This window comes from Pistacia vera, unplaced genomic scaffold, assembly GCF_008641045.1.
Source record: "Pistacia vera cultivar Batoury unplaced genomic scaffold, PisVer_v2 Contig829, whole genome shotgun sequence".
In the NCBI taxonomy this organism is placed as follows: Eukaryota; Viridiplantae; Streptophyta; class Magnoliopsida; order Sapindales; family Anacardiaceae; genus Pistacia; species Pistacia vera.
The window spans coordinates 1-21,415 of record NW_022196700.1 but is presented as its reverse complement, the minus strand read 5'-3'; the positions used below and the strand labels follow the sequence as shown (position 1 = coordinate 21,415).

General features: G+C 38.5%; 1 protein-coding gene and 1 long non-coding RNA gene across 3 annotated transcripts; both read right to left on the bottom strand.

The window, feature by feature from the left end:
• Positions 1-1,749: 1,749 nt before the first annotated feature.
• LOC116118016 (ACT domain-containing protein ACR10-like) lies at positions 1,750-18,533 on the bottom strand. 2 transcript variants are annotated; one of them, XM_031404004.1, is made up of 5 exons: positions 18,106-18,533; positions 17,257-17,342; positions 2,115-2,166; positions 1,945-2,001; positions 1,750-1,867 (listed from the first exon to the last, which is right to left on the bottom strand). In XM_031404004.1, exons 1-5 carry the CDS (start codon positions 18,257-18,259, stop codon positions 1,860-1,862), a joined length of 357 nt encoding a protein of 118 aa, XP_031259864.1. In that variant the 5' UTR covers positions 18,260-18,533; the 3' UTR covers positions 1,750-1,859. The 2 variants fall into 2 exon arrangements, with proteins under 2 accessions (XP_031259864.1, XP_031259865.1); XM_031404005.1 differs by lacking the exon at positions 1,750-1,867 and adding an exon at positions 1,891-1,911.
• LOC116118017 lies at positions 8,529-15,652 on the bottom strand. Its single transcript, XR_004126073.1, has 3 exons — positions 15,600-15,652; positions 8,770-9,543; positions 8,529-8,671 (listed from the first exon to the last, which is right to left on the bottom strand). It is a non-coding gene; the product is annotated as an uncharacterized LOC116118017 (long non-coding RNA).
• Positions 18,534-21,415: the final 2,882 nt, after the last annotated feature.

Genomic DNA, 21,415 nt, shown 5'->3' with positions numbered 1-21,415 from the left:
AGTAAGTAAACGAGGGTTACCAGAATATGATCTGAGGCACCTGAATCTAGGACCCAAGGTCTTAAAGCAGAAGATTGAGAAAGGCAAGCAACTGAATACCCGTTTGAGCGACGAGGCAATAGAGAAGACTGCTTACTGGCCGAATTGTAAGTATTCTCATAATCAGTACTGTGAGAGTTAAGGAGGGTGAGCTGGCACTGTAGAGGACTCAGATGAAGATCAGAGTGATCAGCCTAGCATATTAGCAGCTCGGGTAGGTCGACCGTGTAACTTAAACATTTCTCTCTGGTATGCCCCCACCGATACAGTAACTACACTTGGGCCGATTTCCTCTGCCACTTCGATCGCCTGTTCTCGAAAAGAGTGGGACTGAGAAACAAGACTGAAAGAGTCACTTGGGAATGCACAGTATAGGGGAGGAAACCCGAAAATATCTGGCAAACATTCATCAAGGGAAGGCACGGTGGATCCAGAAAGAATTTGATCTTGAACAAGTGTAAGATATGGACCGCGAACAGGTAGATTTGGACCGAGAGCTACAAGTGTCAGGATCATAAAGAACTTGTCCCGTTCAGCCAAATCTTCTGCGCAGATTACCAGCATAACAGCAGATTAAATTCTGTCTTAAGGGAGGCCATTACAAGGAAGTCCGACATATTCATATTCTGTTGTTTAGAGGAACTAAGTTGGACACAAGAATATAAACGCTGAGTGTATTTGTATAGAGAAGTTTAGCCTGACTCCAAATATTAACGCAAGAGCGATAAGATTTGTAAATAGGGTGAGAGGGGGATCAATAGTGGCCATAACATACTACACACAGCATAGCATCAATTTTAGTCCAGGAAGACTTATCTGACGTATATCGGCAGCTGTTGGTGGTCAAGTGATCCTCCAACCTTGACCCATACACCATAATTCAACAGAGGCAGCCCTGATGAATAATTGGCAGTCCAATTAATCGCTCAGTGGTTGAGGGAGGGAGAGATAAAAAAGAAAAACCACTTGTATGTGACTGAGAGGCTGATTTGAGGAATCCATGAGAAGGTCAAAGTGTCTGAAGCTAACGAAAGCAAAAACTTAGTGCACCGGAAAAACAGAATACTAGCCAGAAAAAGAACCTTGCCAAAAAACGAGCGCACGTGAGGGCGCGTGCACGGCGGCCGCGACGAAATCACTCGGGTTATGACGACGATGGGAAGCGTCAGTCTGGTGTGATTAGATACCAGTTCTGACGTTGCCGCGATAACAGTTGTCGGAAAAAATTCCGAGAAAGAGACGAAGAGAAAAAAAAATTTGAAATTTCAGACACTTGGCTCTGATACCATGTGGAGAAATTTTTCTTGTGTATTCATAATGAATGTACAATGATTTTATGCAAAAAACAAAAACTAATCTGAAGTAAATGTTACATGTTCCTATATATTCTTTCCTATTCCTATTATAATTCTTTCCTATATTACAAAGAGAATAATTCTATTTCCTATTTTACTTTCACATAAAATAGACCTGATAGAAGTAATAATGACACAAAGGTATCAATCAACCTCAAACAAGAATAAATTGATGCTGGGGCAAAAACAGCTTCACACAATTTAGCCATTCGAAAAAACACTAAATAGATATTCAAAAAACACATATAAGTGGCAAGCTTACGATTCATTAGCAGCTGGCCCACTGGAACAATTTCAGACAGGATCCTGAGCACTCCACCAGATTAAGCATACCGTCTTCGCTTGCATTATAATTCCGATCCCACAAGAGCAATTACAAAATAGGAAACTTTTGTAAATGCAGCCTGTGAGAAGTGACAGCTCACATGGTTTGGTCAATCAAACCCCTTAAATTATAAGAGTGCATCATATATCTACAAATGAATAGAAAATTAAGTTATAAGAGTGCATCATATATCTACTTATCTAGAAATGAATAGAAAATTACTACCCTCTGCCTGGCCAACGTGTCCCAGTTGATATCTTTGAAGAAGATATGCTGCTTCACCTGTATGATAAGATTTCTCTTCCATTATTTCAGTTTCTAAGAAAAGTAGCAAAGATGAATTACAAGATAATGAACAAAGAAGCACAAAAACTTTAACTAAGAACCGCAATCACCTCTGATGCTCCTCCAGCTCCAAGTCTCTGATGTGGATCTTTGGTCAATAATCTGTAAAATTGACACATAAATAACCATAAGATACTTCAGAAAGCTTTATCACATTCATAGAACCAGCAGTCTATCTTAGCCATGTAAGCATTACACCCAAACATTAACTCTTATTCAAAGAGAAGGCACGTTGTACAAAGTTAGCAGAAGTAATAAAACGAATTTGAGACATAGCATGTTATAGGCAAGAAATCATCAATCTTAAAAATTCCCTAATATACATTTTCATGAGCCGACATTTTTAACAGTCAATTGCATACTAACACACGATTTAACTGAGAAATTTCTATTAAGAAGAAAGAAGACTCTCATGTTTTCCAATGTTAGCCTCCATAGAATCTTTATTAGATAAATTAATGAACAAAAAAAAAAAAAAATAGGAGAGATATAGGCAAATAATAGGCCACTAAGCACAAAAGGTGCACAACCCAATATCATACAAAGGAATTAATAAAAACTTCGAAACAAGAGTTGATTATCAAACTTAGGCAGGTCACTTTGAAATTTCAATTTAGCATCAACTAATGAACAAAATACTATCTGATAAATTTTCAATGATTGAGTTTTTCTGGACAAGGGCCACATTAAGGTCATTCATATCTAATATAATTATAAACAATAATTGATCAGATGATACAGCAGTCCTTATTACACATATGATACCCTGATGGTATGTATTTCAACACAAATGTCTGAAAGCAATACTTAGTAACCAATGATTTTCTTACTGATCAATAAGATCTTGTGCTTCAGCGCTCATTTCATTGGGTACGGTAGGCCAGGGTATTTTACGGTTCGGAATATTATCAAATATTTGCTGGAATCAAAACACATCTATTATAAATTCCTATTTCCTATATTACAAGAGAATAATTCATTTCCTATTTAACATTTCAACACTCCCTCTCAAGCTGAGCATATAGTCATATGCACCACTTGTTACAAAAAAGTCAACACGAGAACCTTTGAGAGACTTAGTGAGGATGTTTGCTAACTGGTCTTGGAATTGACATAACTAGTTGCAATACACCCTGATAGAACTTTCTCTCAACAGTGACAATCAATTTCTATGTGTTTAGTCATATAATCTTTCCTAATACAAGAAGAATATCATTTCTATTTACATTTCAACACTCCCTCTCAAGCTGGAGCATATAAGTCATATGCACCAAGCTGTTACAAATAAAGTCAACAGGAGAACCTTTGAGAGACTTAGTGAGGTGTTTGCTAACTGTTCGTGGAATTGACATAACTAGTTGCAATACACCCTGATAACTTTCTCTCGACCAAAGTGACAATCAATTTCTATTGTTTAGTCCTCTCATGAAACACTGGATTTGAAACAATATGAAGGGTAACCGATTATCACAGAGTAACTTCATTTGGATACTTCGACAAATCTCAACTCTCTGAATAGTTGTTTTAACCAAACCAGCTCACAAGTGGCTAAGCCATTGCACAATACTCTTCTTCAGCACTTGACCTTGCAACAACTGCTTGTTTCTTACTTTCCATAAACTAGGTTTCCTCCAACAAGAGCACAAAATCCTGAGGTAGAACGTCTACAGATGGAGAACCTGCCCAATCAGCATCTGAATATCCGACAATATGCGAATGGCCCTTATTTTCATACAGTAAGCCTCTACCTGGTGCTCCTTGATATACCTCAAAATCCGGACAACTGCATCCAATGACTACACACGATTTGAAGGAACTGACTCACACACCTGACGAAAAAGAAATATCCTGCGTGTGATAGTAATAGTTAAGTTTTCCACACAGTCTTCAATACCTTTCAAGATCAGTAAAGGCTCCCCTGTCCAGGTGAAAGTTTTAAATTAGGATCCAGAGGAGAGTCTATTGGTCTGCAATCTGACATCCCTGTTTCCTCTAGAATATCCGTACATACTTCCTCTGAGAAATACAATACCAATTTTAGACTGAGCACTTCTATGCCAAGAAAGTATCTGAGTAGCCCTAAGTCTTTCGTCTGAAAGTGTTTGAACAAGTGTTGCTTCAACTGTTCATGCCATCTTGATCACTTCCTGTAATAACAATATCATCGACATAACAACCAATAGAATCCTGCCCTGATGATGTATGTCTATAGAAAATAGAGTGATCAGACTCACATCGAATCATACCAAACTCTGGATACTGTGCTAAATCGTCCAACCCAGCACCGAGGAGACTGTTTTAGACCATATAGAGAACGACGAGTTTACATACCAACACGACTCCCCCTGAGCAACAAAACCAGAGGTTGCTCCATATAAATATCTCCTGAAGTTCACCATTAGAAAAGCTATAATATCCAATTGATGCATAGGCCAGTTCGAATGGCAGCCATAGCAAAGAACACCGAACGGAAGACATCTTAGCAACAGGAGAAAAGTGTCAAAAAATCTATCCCATAGATCTGTGTATCCCTTGGCCACCAAACGCTTTCACCGATCAACCTTACCATCTGGACCAACCTTAACAGTGTAAATCCATCGACAACCAACAGTCGAATGACCCGGAGGTAAGGAAACTAACTCCAGTATGATTATGATGCAAAGCAGACATTTCTTCACCATTGCCTGACGCCACCCGAGGTGAGAAAGTACCTCATGAACATTGCAAGGAACAGAAACAGATGAGAAGGTGGAGACAAGGCATAATATGAAGATATAACGATGATAACTCAAAAATTGTAGATGGGATGAGGTTGCGTGTAGACCGCATACCTTTACGAATAGCAATGGGAAACTGATCAGCTGGAGACAGGACCATGGCATTGGAGGAATCGGGCACAGGACCTCATATAAGGGATCTCAGGAATGGCACGGGAACATCAGGATCACCTGTAAAAGGAACAGACTATTGTCGACAGGAAGAGTGTATTAGTAGTAGACTGAGGTATCGAACAGAGAATGGGGGGAAAGCACGTATGGAATTGGTAGAAACACCCCACTACCGTATCAGACTCCTGAGGATGAGGAAAAAATGAAAAACTCAAAGAACGTAACATCAGCAGAGATAAGTAGCGATGTGTGGCGGGAGAATAACACTTGTAGCCCTTCTGAAGACGTGAATACCCTAAGAAAAACATTTCGTAGACTTGGCTGACAGTTTATCCTGACCAGAGGGAAATGTGAACAAAACAGTGCTCCCAAAGACACGCGGGGGAAGAGAAAATAATGGAGTATCAGGGAATAATATGGATGGCAACCTGTCTTGTAAGACAAAGAAGGTTAACGTTTTTATTACACGGTTAGAACCCGTCAGCCCAAAACCGGAAAGGGACGTGGCTATGTAAAAGAAGAGTGCGAGCAGTTTCAATGAGATTCTATTTGTTATTCACCTCAGCAATGCCATTTTCTGTTGGGACCATAAGCACAAGACAGACTGATGAAGAATTCCCTGAGATTCATGAATTTAGTAAAGGAATCAGAGAATATTCACAAGCTATCATGTCACTTCGAATATACGAATGGTAGTATTGTGTTGAGTCTTAATTTCAGCACAAAATGATAAAAATATGGAAAATAATCAGAACGAAGCGCATAAGAAATAACCAAGTGCCACGGGAAATATCACAATAAATGTAACAAATAATTTGAATCCTAAAGTAGAGTTAACACGACAAGGACCCCCCCTCTGAATGCACTAACTCAAAGGGACGCAACTCGTTTTGTGACACGCTTTGGAAAAAACTACGAGTATGCTTTCCAAGCTGACACGACTCACAACTCAAGGATATAATGTAGATAGACCTGGGATCATTTTCGAAGTTTGGAGACTAGGATGGCACAAACGATTATGAAGAATCTGGAGACTCGGAGACAATGCATGCTATAGATGGGATATGGAGATGATAGAGACCCTGTGACTCACGTCCTGTCCAATCATCTGTCCCGTGTCGCGATCCTGTAACAACGAGTCAGTATCAAAACGAATAGACAATTAAGAGCGGGTAAGTTTACTAACAGAGAAGAGATTAAATGGACATTTGGATATAAAGCACAGAGTCAATGCTAAGGAGGGAGGGGTTTTGCACATCAATACTTGAACATCGCTTTAGACCCTTGCTAAAGTAACAGGAGGTAAAGATACATTATTGTAATTGAGTAAGTAAACGAGGGTTACCAGAAATATGATCTGAGGCACCTGAATCTAGGACCCAAGTCTTAAAGCAGAAGATTGAAAGCAAGCAACTGAATTACCCGTTTGAGCGACGGAGGCATAGATGAAGAGACTGCTTACTGGCCTGATATGTAATATTCATCATAATCAGTACCTGTGAGAGTTAAGGAGGGCTTGAGCTGGCACTGTAGAGGACTCAGAATGAGATCAGAGGATCAGCCTGAGCAATATAGCCTTAGCACCGGTAGGTCGACCGTGTAACTAAAAACATTTCTCCTGTATGGCCCCCACCGATGACAGTAACTACACGGGCCGATTTCCTCTGCCACTTCGATCGCCCTGTTCTCGAAAAGAGTGGGACTGAGAAACAAGGCGAAGAGTCACTTGGGGAATGCACAGTATAGGGGAGGAAACCCGAAAATATCTGGCAAACACTCATCAAGGAAGGCACGGTTATCCAGAAAGAATTTGATCTTGAACAATGTGTAAGATATGGACCGAGAACAGGGGTAAATTTGACCAGACTACAAGTGTCAGGATCATAAGAACTTGTCCCGTTCACCAAATCTTTCTGCCGCAGATTCCAGCAGGTAACAGCAGATTAAATTCTGTCTTAGGAGGGCCATTACCAAGGAAGTCCGACATATTCATATTCTGTTGTTTAAGATGAACTAAGTTGACACAACAGAATATAAACGCTGAGTGTCATTTGTATAGAGAGTTTAGCCTGACTCCAAATATTAACGCAAGAGCGATAAGATTTGTAATAGGGTGAGGGGGATCAATAGTTTGCCATACATACACAACAGCATAGCATCAATTTTAGTCAGGAAGACTTATCTGACGTAATATCGGCAGCTTTGGTGGTCAAGTGTCCTCCAAACCTTGACCTACACCATAATTCAACAGAGGCACGCCCATGATGAATAATTAGCAGTCCAATTATCGCTCAGTGGTGATGGGAGGAGATAAAAAGAGAAAAACCACTTGGTATGACGGGAGGCTGATTTGAGGAATCCATGAGAAGGTCAAAGTGTCTTGAAGCTACATAAACGCAAAAACTTACGTGCACCGGAAAACAGAATACTAGCCAGAAAAACAGAACACTTGCCAGAAAAACGCGCACTGAGGGCGCGTGCAGCGGCGCCGCGACGAAATCACTCGGTTATGACGACGAGGGAAGACAGATCAGCTGGTGTGATTAGACCAGATTCTGATCGTTGCCGGAGAACAGTTGTCGGAAACAATTCCGAAGAAGAAAGAAGAAAAAAAATTTGAAATTTCAGACACTTGCTCTGATACCAGTGAGAAATTTTCTTGTGTATTCATAATGAAATACAGAGATTTATAGCAAAAAAAAAAAACTAATCTAGGAAGTAAATTGTTCATTTCCTATTATATTACTATTTCCTATCTTCTATTATAATTCATTTCCTATATTACAAAGAGAATAATTCTATTTCCTATTTTACATTTCAACAAATAAATAGACTGATAAGGATAATAATGACACAAGAGGTATCAATCAACCCAAACAAAATAAATTGATTGCTGGCAAAAACAAGCTGTCACACAATTTAGCCATTCGAAAAAAAACTAAATAGATATTCAAAACTAACAATTATAAGTGGCAAAGCTACAATTCATTAGACTGGCCACACTGGAAACAATTTCAGACAGGAATTCCTGAGCAGCCTCCACCAGATTGAAAATCATAACCCGTCCTTTCCGGCATTCAGAATTGGCGATACACACATTTCTTGACAGTTTTTCACCCAGAAATGGTGGTAACCGTTATTGAACTGTCAAGAATTTCTTAACAGATTCTTGATAGTTATAACTCGTCAAAGATTTAACCAATTCTTAACAGTCTTCTAATTGTCCAAAGTTTTTAACAAAAAAATAATAATGATAAATTAAATTGAATAATAATAATAATAATAATAATTTTATTAATAATAATTTTCCATCTTTGATAACTTGAAACTGTCAAGGAGTTTTTTTAAATATTTTTATTTTGTAATTAGTTTATTTACCTAATTATTACCCATTAAATAATGGAATAATGGAATGAAAATTCTTCGTAATATTCATCAACCAACAACGACTATCACAATTCAACAATAAAATTAAACATTCAACAATCTTTCAATTAATTTAGTAAACGAAATTGAACAATAGTATATGTACAGGAATAAAGCTTCATTCATTTTATAATTTTATTTGTAATCATTCTTCAGAAGCTAGATATGCATTAAAACAGCTACTTCTTTAGTTGGAAATTTTTTAAAGAAATACAACCCGGGAAACTGGAGGATTATCATCAATAAATGGGGCTGCAAGACTAATAAATGAAGCCTCCCCTACACCAACTAGCCTGGAGAGACAACAATGATATAATACTAGTTAATTTGTTGAATTAAATAAATCAATAATAAAATTGAAGGAAGATAAGGGCATAAGTCACCAACTTACATGCAGCAGATTGTAATTAGGACTGTGCAAAACCGGAAACTCGCTCAGGTTTTAACCAAAAATCGGGTACCCGAATATTCGGGTACCGGCTAACCGATCCGGTTTTGCGGATACCCGAATTTGATTTAGACTTTAGTGGAGAGTGAAGACTGCAAATGCAGACGGGAGAATTTGAGAGAGAGAGATGAGTGCGGCTGTTGAGAGTGACAGAGATGAGTGTGGTTGTGTGGTGCAGATGCAGACTGAGATTGGAGAATTTGAGAGTGAGAGAGATGAGTATTGAGTGCGACTGTGCAGTGCAGATGTAGACTGAGACTAGAGAAGGCGAGAATCTGAATTTGAGAGCGAGAGAGATGAGTTTGAGTGCGGCTGTGCGCTTGTGTGCAGGTCCTGCAGGACTTGAGTACTTGAAGTTAACGCAATGACGAGTTTTAGTTTTAGGGCATAAGGGATTTCAGACTTGTTTCAGATTTGAGACTTTTGCCTTTTGCCTTTGAAAATTGAAAGTCTGCGCGACTGCATGTTGTTTTTTTTTTTTTTTTTAATAAAACCGGATATTGGGTACCCGGTTTTCTAAAATTAAATAACTAATACCCGAACCAAAAATTCGAGTATCTTATGAAAATTACCCGAAAATTCAAGTTCAGTTCGGTTACCGGTTTTTTTTGCACAGCCCTAATTGTAATGGACCAGAAATCCCTTGAAAAACCACAACCTACTGCAGCTACGGTCTAAACTGACAATCCAACTCCAATAAGCCAAAATGGATTAAGACTGCAAAAATTCACAAGTATATTAGGACTCATGCCAAAGTAAATGCACTATATTGAATCAGAAATCAAGTTCTGGAGAATAGTACAAAAGCAAGGGACAAGGGCCAAGCTATTCTTTTATTTCAATCCTGCTCTGTTAATATGGCAAAAACATAGTTCCTAAAAATAGATATTTTCTTAATGACTATGGCAAAGCCCAGAGAAGCACTTTAACTTTAGAACTCATAAAAAGCTACTAAACTTATCCACAGATAGGCACTTCTGAAATATATAATACCTCTAAATGCATAAAAAGTAGAATCTGGAAACAGATGAATGGGATTTTCATATTACTGTCAAAGTATATACATAATCATTCCAACACTCATATAGACACAAAAAGATAACTTCAATCATCAAACATTGCTATAAAGACCACTAAATTTTGCCCAAAATTTATAAACAAATCCCACCAACCTAGGGCAGCAACATCACCTGCACGTGGTTAATGAAAAAAGTTAGGGAGAGAAAGATAATTCACCGTAAGGATAAGCTTCACATAAGTCAACCAGTAGTCCAGTACCAAATTATATCGTGAAAAAAATATGTTAGCCAAATAAATACATGCACTTAAAAAGAGTTACTAAGATAAAATTTAAAGAACAAGATGTTAATGCGAATAGAAACTTTGCAAGCATATGAACAATCAGACTTTATATGACATGTTATTAGGCAGGTAAATGCCTTGAAATTGAGTTTTTTCTTTTAAAAAATTAATTATCAGCCTGCCTTATCCCTGGTTAGAACAAAACTAACATTGACAATGATGAATTAAATGGAAATATAAATAGAGGGGGCTGCAAATTTTGGGGAGAACAACTTAAAGAAGATAAAAGATTTGACATAAATAATGTGGAGAAATATTTTCTTGTGTATTCATAATGAAATGTACAATGAATTTATAGCAAAAACAAAAAACTAATATAGGAAGTAAATTGTTACATTCCTATTATAATTCTATTTCCTATTCCTATTATAATTTTATTTCTTATATTACAATGAGAATAATTCTATTTCCTATATTACAAAGAGAATAATTCTATTTCCTATTTTACATTTCAACACTCCCCCTCAAGCTGGAGCATATAAGTCATATGCACCAAGCTTGTTACAAATAAAGTCAACACGAGAACCTTTGAGAGACTTAGTGAGGGGGTTGCGAACTGGTTTGGAATTGACATAACTAGTTGCAATACACCCTGATAGAACTTTTCTCAAACAAAAGTGACAATCAATTTCTATGTGTTTAGTCATATAATTCTATTTCCTATATTACAAAGAGAATAATTCTATTTCTATTTACATTTCAACACTCCTCTCAAGCTGGAGCATATAAGTCATATGCACCAAGCTGTTACAAATAAGTCAACAGGAGAAACTTTGAGAGACTTAGTGAGGATGTTTGCTAACTGTTCGTTGGAATTGACATAACTAGTTGCAATAACCCTGATAGAACTTTCTCTCGAACAAAGTGACAATCAATTTCTATGTGTTTAGGCTCTCATGAAACACTGGATTTGAAACAATATGAAGGGTAACCGATTATCACAGAGTAACTTCATTGTGATACTTCGACAAATCTCAACTCTTGATAGTTGTTTTAACCAACCAGCTCACAAGTGGCTAAGGCCATGCACAATACTCTGCTTCAGCACTTGACCTTGCAACAACTGCTTGTTTCTTACTTTTCCATGAAACTAGGTTTCCTCCAACAAGAGCACAAAATCCTGAGGTAGAAAGTCTATCAGATGGAGAACCTGCCAATCAGCATCTGAATATCCGACAATAGCGAATGGCCCTTATTTCATACAGTAAGCCTCTACCTGGTGCTCCCTTGATATACCTCAAAATCGCGACAACTGCATCCAATGACTATCACACGAGTTTGAAGGAACTGACTCACAACACTGACAGAAAAAGAAATATCCGGTGTGTGATAGTAAGATAGTTAAGTTTTCCAACAAGTCTTCAATACCTTTCAAGATCAGTAAAAGGCTCCCCCTGCCAGGTGAAAGTTAAATTAGGATCCATAGGAGAGTCTATTGGTCTGCATCTGACATCCCTGTTTCCTCTAGAATATCCAGTACATACTTCTCTGAGAAATAACAATACCAGATTTAGACTGAGCAACTTCTATGCCAAGAAAGTATTGAGTAGCCCTAAGTCTTTCGTCTGAAGTGTTTGAAAAAGTGTTGCTTCAACTGTCATGCCATCTTGATCACTTCCTGTAATAACAATTCATCGACATAGAAAACAGATAGATACACTGCCCTGATGATGTATGTCTATAGAAAATAGAGTGACAGACTCACATCGAATCATACCAAACTCTTGGATAACTGTGCTAACGTCCAAACCAAGCACGAGGAGACTGTTTTAGACCATATAGAGAACGACGAAGTTTACATACCAAACCAGACTCCCCCTGGCAACAAAACCAGGAGGTTGCTCCATAAATATCTTCCTGAAGTTCACCATTAAGAAAAGCATTATAATATCCAAGATGCATAGGCCAGTTCGAATGGCAGCCATAGCAAAGAACAACCGAACGGAAGACATCTTAGCAACAGGAGAAAAAGTGTCAAAATAACTATCCCATAGATCTGAGTGTATCCCTTGGCACCAAACGGGCTTTCAGCCGATTAACCTTACATCTGGACCACCTTAACAGTGTAAATCCATCGACAACCAACAGTCGAATGACCGGAGGTAAGGAAACTAACTCCAAGTATGATTATGTGCAAAGCAGACATTTCTTAAACATTGCCTGACGCCACCCGAGGTGAGAAAGTACCTCATGAACATTGCAAGGAACAGAACAGATGAGAAGGTGGAGACAAAGGCATAATATGAAGGATATAAACGATGATAACTCAAAAAATTGTAGATGGGATGAGGGTTGCGTGTAGACCGCATACCTTTACGAATAGCAATGGGAAACTGATCAGCTGGAGACAGGACCATGGCATTGGAGGAATCGGGCACAGGACCTGCAGTAACAGGATCTCAGGAATGGCAGCGGGAACATCAGGATCACCTGTAAAAGGAACAAGACTATTGTCGACAGGAAGAGTGGTATTTAGTAGTGACAGGTATCGAAACAGAAGAATGTGGGACAGACGTTGGAATTGGTTAGAACATCCACTACCGTATCAGACTCCACTGGAGGTGAGGAAAAAAAATGGAGAAAACTCAAAGAACGTAACATCAGCAGAGATGAAGTAGCGATGTGTGGCGGGAGAATAACACTTGTAGCCCTTCTGAGACGTGAATAACCTAAGAAATAACATTCGTGACTTGGCTGACAGTTATCCTGACCAAGAGGGAAAATGTGAACAAAACAGGTGCTCCCAAAGACACGCGGGGGAGAGAAAATAATGGAGTATCAGGGAATAATATGGAGTGTGGCAACCTGGTCTTGTAAGACAGAAGAAGGTATACGGTTTATTAAGTAACAGGCGGTTAGAACCGCGTCAGCCAAAACCGGAAAGGGACGTGGCTATGTAAAAGAAGAGTGCGAGCAGTTTCAATGAGATGTCTATTTACACTCAGCAATGCCATTCGTTGGGGACCATAAGCACAAGAAGACTGATGAAGAATTCCTGAGATGTCATGGATTTAGTAAAGGAAACAGAGAAATATTCACAGCATTATCACTTCGTAATATACGAATGGTAGTATTGTGTTGAGTCTTAATTTCAGCACAAAATGATAAAAATATGGAAAATAATTCAGAACGAGAGCGCATAAGAAATAACCAAGTGCAACGGGAATAGTCATCAATAAATGTAACAAATATTTGAATCCTAAGTAGAGTTAACACGACAAGGACCACCCATCTGAATGCACTAACATCAAAGGGGGACGCAACTCGTTTATTGACACGCTTTGGAAAGAACTACGAGTATGCTTTCCAAGCTGACACGACTACAACTCAAAGATGATAATGTAGATAGACCTGGGATCATTTTCGAAGTTTGGAAAGACTAGGATGGCCCAAACGATTATGAAGGAGATCTGGAGACTCGGAGACAATGCATGCTATAGATGGGATATGGAGATGATAGAGACCGTGACTCACGTCCTGTGCCAATCATCTGTCCCGTGTCGCGATCCTGTATACAACAGAGTCAGTATCAAACGAATAGAGCATTTAAGGAGCGGGAGTTTACTAACAGACAAGAGATTAATGGACATTGGGAATATAAAGCACAGAGTCTAATGCTAAGGGAGGGGAGGGGTTTTGCACATCCAATAGCTTGAACCGCTTTAGACCCATTGGCTAAAGTAACAGGAGGTAAAGATACATTATTTGTAATCTGAGTAAGTAAACAGAGGGTTACCAGAAATATGACTGAGGCACCTGTCTAGGACCAAGGTCTTAAAGCAGAAGATGAGAAAGGCAAGCAACTGAATTACCGTTTGAGCGACGGAGGCAATAGATGAAGAAGACTGCTTACTGGCCGATATTGTAAGTATTCATCATAATCAGTACCTGTGAGAGTTAAGGAGGGCTGAGCTGGCACTGTAGAGGACTCAGAATGAAGATCAGAGTGATCAGCCTGAGCAATATTAGCAGCTCGGGGAGGTCGACCGTGTAACTTAAAACATTTCTTCTGGTATGCCCCACCGATGACAGTAACTACATTGGGCCGATTTCTCTGCCACTTCGATCGCCTGTTCTCGAAAAGAGTGGGATGAGAAACAAGGACTGAAGAGTCACTTGGGGAATGCACAGGAGTAGGGGAGGAAACCCGAAATAATCTGGCAAACACTTCATCAAGGGAAGGCACGGTGGGATCCAGAAAGAATTTGATCTTGAACAAGTGTAAGATATGGACCGAGAACAGGGGTAAGATTTGGACCGAGAGCTACAAGTGTAGGATCATAAAGAACTTGTCGTTCAGCCAAATCTTCTGCCGCAGATTTACCAGCAGGTAACAGCAGATTAAATTTGTCTTAAGGGAGGCCATCTTACCAAGGAAGTCGGACATATTCATATTCTGTTGTTTAAGATGAATAAGTTGGACACAACAGATATAAACGCTGAGTGTCATTTGTATAGAGAAGTTTAGCCTGACTCCAAATATAACGCAAGAGCGATAAGATTTGTAAATAGGGTGAAGAGGGGGATCAATAGTTTGCCATAACATACTACACAGCATAGCATCATTTTAGTCCAGGAGACTTATCTGACGTAATATCGGCAGCTTTGGTGGTCAAGTGATCTCCAAACCTTGACCATACACATAATTCAACAGAGGCAGCCCAGATGAATAATTAGCAGTCCCAATTAATCGCTCAGTGGTGATGGGAGGGAGAGATAAAAAAGAAAACCACTGTAGGTGACTGAGAGGCTGATTTTGAGGAATCCATGAGAAGGTCAAAGTGTCTTGAAGCTAACAGAAAAGCAAAAACTTACGTGCACCCGGAAAAAAACAGAATACTAGCCAGAAAAACAGAACACTTGCAGAAAAACGAGCGGCACGTGAGGGCGCGGCAGCGCGGCCGGCGACGAAATCAATCGGGTTATGACGACGATGGGAAGGACGATCAGTCTGGTGTGATTAGACCAGATCTGATCGTTGCGGAGAACAGTTGTCGGAAAAAATTCCGAGAAGAGAGAAGAGAAAAAAAATTTGAAATTTCAGACACTTGGCTCTGATACCATGTGGAGAAATATTTTCTTGTGTATTCATAATGAAATGTACAATGAATTTAGAGCAAAAACAAAAAAAAACTACTAGGAAGTAAATTGTTACATTCCTATTATAATTCTATTTCCTATTCCTATTATGAATTCTTTTCCTATATTACAAAGAGAATAATTCTATTTCCTATTTACATTTCAACAATAAAATAGACATTGATAGGAAGTAATAATGACACAAGAGGTATCAATCAACCTCAAACAAAGATAAATTGATTGCTGGGCAAAAACAAGCTTCACACAATTAGCCATTCAAAAACAACTAAATAGATATTCAAAAACTAACAATTATAAGTGGCAAAGCTTACAGATCATTAGACTGGCCCACTGGAACAATTTCAGACAGGAATTCCTGAGCAGCTCCACCAGATTGAAATCTAAACCGTCCTTCTGGGCATTAGAATTGCCGATAACAAAAGAGCAATTACAAATAGGAAACTTTGTAAATGCAGCCTGTGAGAAGTGACAGCTCACATGGTTTGGTCAATCAAACCCCTTAAATTAAGAGTGCATCATATATCTACAAATGAATAGAATTAAGTTATAAGAGTGCATCATATATCTACTTATCTAGAAATGAATAGAAAATTACTACCCTCTGCCTGGCCAACGAGTCCCAGTTGATATCTTGAAGAAGATATGCTGCTTCACCGTATGATATAGATTTCTCTTCCATTATTTCAGTTTCTAAGAAAAGTAGCAAAGATGTTACAAGATAATGAACAAAGAAGCACAAAAACTTAACTAAGAACGCAATCACCTTGATGCTCCTCCAGCTCCAAGCTCTGATGATGTGGATCTTTGGTCAATAATCTGTTAATGACACATAAATAAAACATAAGAACTTCAGAAAGCTTTATCACATTCATAGAACCAGCAGTCATCTTAGCCAGTAAGCATTACACCCAAACATTAACTCTTATTCAAAGAGAAGGCACGTTGTACAAAGTTAGCAGAAGTATAAAACGAATTTGAGACTAGCATGTTATAGCAAGAAATATCAAATCTTAAAAAATCCCAATATACATTTTCATGAGCCGACATTTTTAACAGTCAATTGCATACTAACACACGATTAACTGAGAAATTTCTATAAGAAGAAAGAAGACTCTCATGTTTCCAATGTTAGCCTCATAGAATCTTTATTAGATAAATAATGACAAAAAAAAAAAAAAATAGGAGAGATATAGGCAAATAATAGGCCACTAAGCACAAAAGGTGCACAACCCAATATCATACAAAGGAATTAATAAAAACTTCGAAACAAGAGTTGATTATCAAACTTAGGCAGGTCACTTTGAAATTTCAATTTAGCATCAACGAAGGAACAAAATACTACCTGATAAATTTTCAATGATTGAGTTTTTCTGGACAAGGGCCACATTAAGGTCATTCATATCTAATATAATTATAAACAATAATTGATCAGATGATACAGCAGTCCTTATTACACATATGATACCCTGATGGTATGTATTTCAACACAAATGTCTGAAAGCAATACTTAGTAACCAATGATTTTCTTACTGATCAATAAGATCTTGTGCTTCAGCGCTCATTTCATTGGGTACGGTAGGCCAGGGTATTTTACGGTTCGGAATATTATCAAATATTTGCTGGAATCAAAACACACAATAAGAATTGGGACAAACTGAGAACTGAATCGATGGGAAAAAATGGAACTAAGATGTAAACTAATGTTTTAATCCTCTCAATAAATATACCCCGAGCACAATAAGTCCCTACCCATCAACTAAGGATTTTAAACATGTGGAATTCTTCGTCTAATAATACCTCAAAAATAAGGACAAATCAAAAAATAAATAAAGAAATATGTACCCCAAAAAAACATTAAAAAAAAATAAAACACTAAAAGGAATATGCTGAGAAAATATAAATACATCAACGAACCGGTAGAAAATAATTCAACACGACTTGAACTATAACAGTTGAGGAGCAATTAACCTGAGGATGCTCCGCATTGAAGGGTGGTATGCCGACAATTAGTTCAAATAGAATGACACCCACAGACCACCAATCCGCTGTTGTGCCTGAAATAATTTTATAACACAGAAACGCCTTAACATTATTTACAAGTAAGCATCACATGATGAAAAAAGCATCAGCTAATTAGATATATACTCAAAATGCAGTAGTCAGGTGCCACTATGGTCTTAAAATTGCAAGAAATTTCATTGTTCGCAGTAATGTACTAGCTAAATTGAAAATCATTTTAACCCATGATTAAATCATATGCAATATAACACCCAATGAGGATTAAACCATATGTGCGAGTAACAGTGCAAGAATATTTCTTGGCATCCTTGGCCAGTGAACGAAGAAAAGCTTCACAAGCCAGCACTGGTTCCTATTTACATCGTCTTGAAAAGGAAAGAAGTTGCAGAATTAAAAAAGGAAGTAAAACAAAAAAAGTATGGCAAAAATTCACAGAAGAATTTCCGCAAACATGTGATAGGCAGAAAGGAGAAGCGTGACAAAAGGATCATTGCTTTTAATATATTATTATATAAAGGACCACAAATCACAAAAATGGAAAAATGCTATTAAAGAAAGGAATTCATCAAACTAAAGTATAACAAATACACATTAAAAAATCATACCATCAAGACATCAACAGTCAAATAATAAAAAAAACAACATGATGCAGGAAGGCACATCAACAATCCAAATGAAAGAAACAAACACGAGGAAAAATCAGCAAATATGAAGAAAATCCCAACAAAAAAAACACTACGGTACTGTTCCGGTAACGTTACCAACCAGCCACCGTAAAAATGAAGTAAAAAAGCATACCTCCTCTACAGGTGCTCAACCCAAAAAGCAAGATAATCCTGCACAAATCACACCCCAAGCCAGTCTTGTCGGGACAATTAATTGTAATAACAATGGAGTCACCTGGCTTCTCGGCTTGACTTAATACTACAACATCTTCACACAATATTCCCATTTCTTGAACTCTGTTTTTTCACCTCATAAAAAGAAAAAGATACAAAACCTTATTGAAAACCCAGACGGGTATCTTGGCTTTCTCTTTCTTTTGTGGCGTTGATTCCTTCTTGTTGTTTAGTTGAATTGCAAGTTGGAAATTCCGTCGAAAGAAAAGTGAACAGAAACAAACATTTAAGTGAGAAAGAAAGGGTTTAGGGCAGAGAGGATGAAAAATGGGTCAATGAAAAATGGGTGGCAAACTTTTGCCAAATTTTGCCTTAGTCAAACTTTTGAGAGAGCCATCCCAAGCTTCGATTTAAGAAAATGGCCTTAAAACTGTTTTTTATTTTTTTTTTTAATTTAAAGAAGATGACGTGACATAATTAGAATTAATTAAACACGTAAAATAGGTTAAAATGAAAAGATTAAAACATATATGGGCTGAATCAGAAATAATAAAAGTTTTTAAAATTTGAAATTTCTCAAAACAAACCCCACTAACTATTCACCTCGCTTAATCGAAATTCATTAGGGCAAAAAGCGATTTCTTGAACCAAAGGGAGACAGTGCGATTTCCGATCGAACCCGCAAATTTCCACACTATATTCAATCTTAAACTCAATTTCTTGAACCCTAAACGGAATATAGTCGCGATTTCTGGCTATAAGTCACAATTTTCGATTGATTTCTTGAACCCTAAAATCGATTTCTTAAACCCTAAACGGAATCTGCGCGATTTTCGGCAATACAGCTCACATTTCTGATCCAAACTACAAATTTTCACACCAAATTCAATCCAAAACCATGGCTGACACTCACAATGACGAGGAAAACCCAATGCCACTTCGAATCCTAGATTTCGGTGGTGCAAGCAGTTCAATGGCTGCTCCGGTGGATCATCCGATCAGTGAAGGTGGTTGACAGGTAGAGGAGACGTCGACAGCACAAGAACAGAGGGAAGAATCGGCAAACGGTTCTAAAGATGAGGAGTCAGGCGAGAATTCAGGCCAGAAGGAGGATTCCGGCGAGAATTCAGGGCAGAAGGAGGAGTCCGGCGAGAATTCAGGCCAGGAGGAGTCTTTTGAGGATTTAGGCGATGAGGAGGAGGCCGGCGAGAATGAGCAGGCCATCGAAGAAAGGGTATGTTCTAAACTATCGCTTAAGTGATTAACCTCTTCACTCCATCTGCCCAGATCTAAGATATCGCTTAAGCGATAGATTAAGTTGACTCTTGGTCACTTAAGCGATTTCAGATCGCTTAAGCGATCTTTTCGAGGCAGAATCATAGATATAAGATCGCTTAAGCGACCGTTTGTGTCGCTTAAGAGATTCTTTCAGTTTACTCTTGGTCGCTTAAGCGATTTCAAATCGCTTAAGCGATCTTGCACGAGGTAGAGTCAAGATCTCTTAAGCGATCTGAAATCGCTTAAGCGACCACAGTGGTAATTTTTTGTTGTTGATATTTTGTTTATTAGTTGTTTTGGTTTATTTTTGTTGCTGACATTTTGTTTATATCGATTGTTTAGATTTTGCTGACCTTAAATTATACAGACTACGAGTTGGACCTTATAAGCGATAAGGTGCCCTACTTCCTTGCAAGGGTGACGGTCAGGTCAAGTTGGAAATTTTTTGACAGAATACAGGACATTTTAGATGGAATTACACATAGTAAAAGAGATTTCAGTCGCACTTGTTTCGGTCAGTTTTTAGAACTCGGAAATCATTGGAAAAAGGCATTTTGGGGGCAAGGAGTGCATTACATGTTGCTGCACTTAGTAAGATGCAATAAAAAGAAATAGGGTTTGTGGTGGGCGGAAAGCCACTACATTTTGGCATGATGGAATATGCCCTGGTGACAGGCTTAGGATGTGGAGAAGTGCCAATTAAGAAGGCAGAGGTAGTAAAGCATAGTCGGGGAGCCAAACAGTTTTATAATAAGGTTTTACAGGGGGGATAAGTCTATTACAGCACAGGTATTAGAGAATAAGCTAGAAACAGTTGAATTTACTGATATAGAGAAGATAAAAGTGTGCTTGGTTTTGTTTTTACATTTGATCTTATTGGCTAGTGACTCAACAAAAGCTGTTGAGAAAGATTGGTTGTTGTTTGCAAGCAACTTGAAGTTCTTTAATTATTATCCATGGGGACTAAAATCATATGAGCGAACCATCAACAACCTGAAAAAAGTAGACATGACGTTAAAGCAGTCCCAATGGGAGGGGAGGGATAAACCAAGCACGTACAATTTGTTTGGCTTCCCATGGGCAATGCAGGTAAATATTAATAGCTTTTTTTAATATTTTTTGTAACATATGTGTTTGAATTATGATATGGACTGTTTTTTTTTTTTTTTTTTTTTTACAATGTAGGCTTGGATGTACGAGGTCATCCCTGTCTTCGCTGGGGGGGAGCAACAGTTTGGATGTGCAACAGCAATTTCCTAGGATGTTGCGGTGGCATGTCCAAAGGTATACCCATTCGGATTACGAGCAAATAGATGTTGAGATTCAAGCGGCTGGGGTAAGATTAAAGGACTAAGCTTTTGAATATGCAGTTACTTTAAAATGTCGCTTCAATCTGATTGATTTTGTTTCTTATTGCCGGGAGTCATCCGTCCCTTTCTTACCGCTATTGGGGCTGAAGCGGAAGAGGACTATGTCAAATCTTTCAAAACACTAGAGGATGCAAGCAATGAACATATAGACCGCCTGATGCAGGACTTAAAAGGGGTCACGCATGGGATGGCAGTTGCGGGGCCATTGCTTCACAACGTGGTTGATGCCGAGGAGGATGAAGCTCTAATCGGCTAGAGGTCCGAGGAGGAGGATGAGAAGAGGGAGGAAAAGGTTTGTATGCCTCAGCAAACCGGTACAACAAGTATCGCTTTGCCAAGACATCAGTGTTGGGAGAATAAGGTTGTTGACCTCATAAACGGCCTGTTTGAGAGTTTTACAACAGCCGTTTATGCAAGGTTTGACAAGATGGAAGAGTACATGAAAATGGTGGAGGAGACAGTGGATAAGCTGGGAGAGAAAGTTGGTACAGTGGAGGAGGAAGTTGGTACAATGGAGGAGGAAGTTGGTGGAGAATAAAAGGCGGTTGAAGTGCAAACTTGCTTGAAAAGAGAGAGCCGGAAGAGCAAGTTTGTGAAATTGCCTTACATGGTAGTGACACA